The sequence below is a fragment of the Harpegnathos saltator genome, unplaced genomic scaffold, assembly GCF_003227715.2.
Source record: "Harpegnathos saltator strain DR-91 unplaced genomic scaffold, Hsal_v8.6 scaffold229, whole genome shotgun sequence".
In the NCBI taxonomy this organism is placed as follows: domain Eukaryota; kingdom Metazoa; phylum Arthropoda; class Insecta; order Hymenoptera; family Formicidae; genus Harpegnathos; species Harpegnathos saltator.
Genome location: NW_020230016.1, coordinates 44,564 through 49,307, shown reverse-complemented (window position 1 = coordinate 49,307; position 4,744 = coordinate 44,564). Strand labels below are relative to the sequence as shown.

The window sequence follows — 4,744 nt, the reverse complement described above, 5'->3', positions numbered from 1 at the left end:
TTTGGTCCCTTTATTGCGCACTTGCCTGCCAGCTGCAGAGCACGTGAATCACAGGTACAACTTATGCGCCTCGAAGATACAAAAAACAGTTCTCTGCGCTCGCACGACATATGAGCCACAGCGGGACTCGTATGTATATGTGTGTGGGCCGAACGGAGCCGATGCTCCTGCCTGCCCGCTCTCGTACAATCGCGACCGCGTGCAGAAATCGCGGTGTCACACACGACAAAGAAACAAATACTCAGGCTATGACTAGCGATCGTATTATACGTTAACTCTGTGAGCGCTTCCAACGGTTACTAACTTGTTGCTCTTTTTTCCCCGCACAAGTGACACTTGCGCGCGCTCTATAGCGCCGCACGGAAAACGGATGCGTACGCTTTTGGGGAGCTCAAAGTCCCCACAGGTACTCCCCCCTCAGTGCCTCTCTAGACAGAGAGGAACGAAACTTTTTTCTTTTTCGCGTACGTTTTGAATTGTGGCGCGGATGAAGTGGACGGACGCGGATCATTCGTTTGCGGCTGTTCAGAGCCGTTATTCTCCAGCACTGTGAACGCGGGTTTTAACGACTCTGTTGATAAGGTTTTTTCTTCACCATTGATATCCACCAGGAATACGCGGTCTGTTATGCGCCTGATTATTCGGTGAGGACCCGAATACGGCGGATCGAGCGGCCGGCGAACAGAGTCAATGCGACGGAAGACATGCGAACAAGTGTACAAATCTCGGAAAACGAACGGTTTCGTGTTCGTGTGATGAACTGTTGCCGTTGGACGGATCTTACGAATATATTCGCGGAATTTTTCTAAAAATATAAACGGATCAGCCGGTGGATCCTCATGAACAAAAAATTCACCCGGTAACCGTAGTGTTGTGCCGAAGAGAAGCTCTGCTGGAGACGCTTGCAGATCCTCCTTCACGCATGCTCTTAGGCCAAGAAGAACGGTTGGTAAGATGTCTGGCCACGGTGTTGGTGCATGGCATCTCAGCGCTGCCTTCAGGGTGCGATGCCAGCGTTCGATGAGTCCGTTCGCTTGTGGATGATACGGCGTAGTGCGAATCCGAGTTGCACCAATTAGTCGCACTAATGACTGGAAGAGTGCAGATTCAAATTGCGTTCCCTGATCTGTGGTGATCGTCAGTGGAGTCCCGAAGTTGCATATCCAGTGATTGAAGAGAACGGATGTTACAGTGTCTGCTTCAATGTTCGGTAGTGGAAGTGCAACTGGCCATCTGGAAAAACGATCTATGATTGTGAAGCAATAGCGGTTACCTCGTACAGGCGGTAGCTCTATCAGGTCCAAATGGATGTGATTGAATCGGTTGTCCGTTGCTTCGATATATTCAGGCCGTGGTTTGTTGTGTCTGCTGACTTTTGATCGCTGGCACGGTAAACACTCACGTGCCCAGCGAGAAACATCTTGGTTGATGCCTGGCCAGATGAATTTTTGTTTAATGCACTTCAACGTTGAGCGAGCGCTCGGATGAGCCAGACCATGGATGACGTCGAATGCTTTGCGTCGAAGTGGTTGTGGTAGGTACGGTCGTACGATGCCCATCGAGACATCACATCAGATGTCTTCTTCTTCGATTCGAAGATGGTTCAGCTCGAGCGACGTGGATCTTACGATGTCTGCGAGTTCTGGATCTGCTTCCTGCGCGTTTGCAATGATTTCTGCTGAGAGTGTGCTTGGCATCTCAATTGCGTTGATCCTGGAGAGCGTGTCTGCAACCACGTTGTTTTCGCCTTTCACATGGACTATGTCCGTGGTGAACTGCGAGATGTAGTCCAGTTGTCTTAGCTGGCGTGGCGAACTCTTTTCTGCCTTTCTGCTGAAAGCGTATGTTAGCGGTCGGTGGTCTGTCCGTACCTGGAATACTCTTCCTTCAAGTATGTGTCTGAAGAACTTGACGGCAGCGAACACAGCAAGAAACTTTCGGTCATATGTGGAGTACTTCTGCTCGGTTGGAGAGAGTTTCCGTGAGAAGAATCCAAGTGGCTGCCAGTGTCCGTCTATCTGCTGTTCGAGTGACGCGCCTATAGCGGAGTCCGCAGCATCGGTCGTCAGTGTGAGAGGTGCATCTGGAGCGAGAAAGGCTGAGTCTGTGGCAGCTGTCAATGCATCCTTGCATTTCTGGAACGCAGCCTCTGTCTCCATTGTCCAGGGAATCTCTCGCTTGTCCCTCTTCTTCGCCTCCTTCAGGTGTTTGGTTAGCGGAGCTTGCTGTTGAGCGGCATTCGGCAATACTCGACGGTAATAGTTTACCATTTCCAAAAAGCGACGTAGATCTGCGATGGTCTTGGGTTTTGGAAACTGTTGAATGGCTGTTACCCTGTCGAGTGGTGGTTTAAGTCCAGTCTGTGAGACAGTGTAGCCGAGATAATGCATAGAATCCTGTCCAAAGAAGGATTTGGTCGCATGAACTGGAAGGTTGTTCTCCTGGAGCACTCTGAGAACGGTATCGAGATGTTGAAGATGTTCTTCATGACTGTCTGAGAAGACGATGATGTCATCCACGTAGCATGCAGCAAAGTTGATCCCGCGCAATATATTGTCCATGTGCCGTTGGAACGTTTGCGTGGCATTTCGAAGTCCAGGCGGCATGCCTAAGAATTCAAATAGGCCGAAAGGTGTCGTGACAGCGGTTTTGGGGACGTCCTCCGGTGCAACAGGAATTTGGTGATACGCTCGGATTAGGTCTAGCGTGGAAAAGACCTTTTCCCGTGCAACTGTTGTAAGATGTCCTCTATTCGTGGAATCGGATATCTGTCTGGAACAGTTTGAGAATTCAGACGCCGGTAATCACCTGTTGTGCGCCAGCCACCTTGGTTTTTCTGCACCATGTGTATCGGACCGCCCATTGATTGCGTGAAGGTTGCACGACCCCGAGATGTAAGAGAAGGTCGAAGTCTGCCTTGGCGGCTGCCAATTTGTCACCTAGAAGTCGTCGTGGACGCTCGAACACTGGAGGTCCTGTGGTCTCTATATGATGCGCGATCCCGTCAAAGCGGATCGCTGAGGGAGTTGGCCTTGGTGCGAAGACTGCAGCGTGCGAGTCCAATAGTGTGGCATATGGCTCTCGGTGTGGTGAGTTCGGAAGATTGTGCTGACTGGTTGCGGAGACACTAAAAATGGTTGTCTCACATACCTGACCCTGTGTGGCAAGGCTGGTTTTTGGATCCACAAGGCGTTGTCGAGAGAGATCGATGATTAGACCGTAGTGTGAGAGAAAATCAGCTCCGATGATCGCTGAGTTCACATCAGCAATGATGAACGACCATTTTAATGCGCGGCGAAGTCCGAGATCGAGGGTGAGCGGCTGCTGGCCAAATGTGCAGATGGCTGATGAATTGGCGGCGAATAGTTGTAGTTCGGTAGGAGTGAGCTTCCTGTGCACGCACTTCCGAGGAATCAGCAAAACAACGGATCCAGAGTCGACCAGGAACCTAATGTTCGTGGTTCTGTCAAAAACGTGGAGTCTTTTCTCACTAGGCGCTGCTGTGCTGTCGCCGATTGCCTGTGTCGACGGCAGCGACGTCAGTTTCCCGCGCCATTTGCATTGGTAGCTTGGAGTGTAAAGCTGCACGGCTGCTGGCATCGTCTCGCAGCAGCACCGAAGCGGCGGTGGTAATAGCACCACTGACTGGTTAGTTGCTGAGTGTTACGAGAGCGCGACCTGGAACGTGTACGTTGACGCTGGGTGGGCTGTCCTTGGTGGACAATAGCAGGCAACAGGTGCTCGAGCAGAGTCGTCAGGTGTGCGACGGACTGTTGCATGGTGGTTACTGCTTCTCCTAACCGCTGAATGGTTTGGGTGTCGGCAGAGGCTGCAGCTCCCAGTCTACCTGGTGACGGTGAATGTGGTGCAGCAACTGCAAGAACTTGAGGTGTAGAAGAGCCTTCCATGAGCTCGTCTGCAACTGTTGAGAGGTCCTCTAAGCAGGTTGTCCGAAGGATCTTGAGGACTCGCTGTATCCCGGGTGGTAGAAGTGCCAGCCAGCGCACTCGCAGGATATCCTGTGACACTCGGTCGCCTGCCAGCGTCCTCATGTGACGGAGGAGTTGTGAGGGCTTGCGGTTGCCAAGCTCTAAGTCTGTGAGTAGACGGTGGAGCTGCTTGTCTGCAGAATCTGCGAAACGTGCAAGTAACTGCGTTTTTAAGGTGACATACTTGTCAATGACAGGTGGTGATGCCAGGATGTTCGCTATTTCTTGAATTGCTTCAGAGTCGAGTGCACCGATGACAAGGTGATATTTGCCGTCATCAGAGCGGATACGATGTATTTGAAATAGAGATTCTATTTGCGCGAACCACAGAGCAGGCTGCTGTTTCCAAAACGATGGAATCTTACACGCTGTGATAGACTCGATGACACTGTCGTTGAATGGAGGCCCCATGTCAATGAGCGGCTCCAATTGGGATGCACTCCCGTGAGATAGTTCGATGTGACTTGGCCTTGCCGGTGTGCCGGGTGGCTGCTCCGATCCCTTGGACGGAGGGGTGTGATGTAGCGACATGGTGTCTGTTCGGATTCACGGAATGAATACAATTGTACGCAGTTTTTTCTTCAGGCACTGATTGAAATGTGCGTGTGCGGCTGTCGCGATGCAAAACAGGCGCGAAAAAGTGTGTAGCACTTGATCAAAAAATTTTTACCGTTGTGGAACTGCACGTGTCACACTCACGATGACTGCATGCGCAGAGCAGAGTCTCAGCCAATCAGAGTCCGTCACGCATGCGC

At 51.4% G+C, this 4,744-nt stretch overlaps 1 protein-coding gene across 1 annotated transcript; it reads right to left on the bottom strand.

The window, feature by feature from the left end:
• Window positions 1–2,790: 2,790 nt before the first annotated feature.
• Window positions 2,791–3,600, bottom strand: LOC112588487 (uncharacterized). The gene has a single exon (XM_025298651.1). The coding sequence runs from the start codon at window positions 3,598–3,600 to the stop codon at window positions 2,791–2,793; it is 810 nt and encodes a 269-aa protein (XP_025154436.1).
• Window positions 3,601–4,744: the final 1,144 nt, after the last annotated feature.

What these genes read in the sequence shown, in the direction of transcription:
- LOC112588487 (XM_025298651.1), bottom strand. Translation starts at nt 3,600, where the DNA reads ATGCCAGCAGCCGTGCAGCTTTACACTCCAAGCTACCAATGCAAATGG.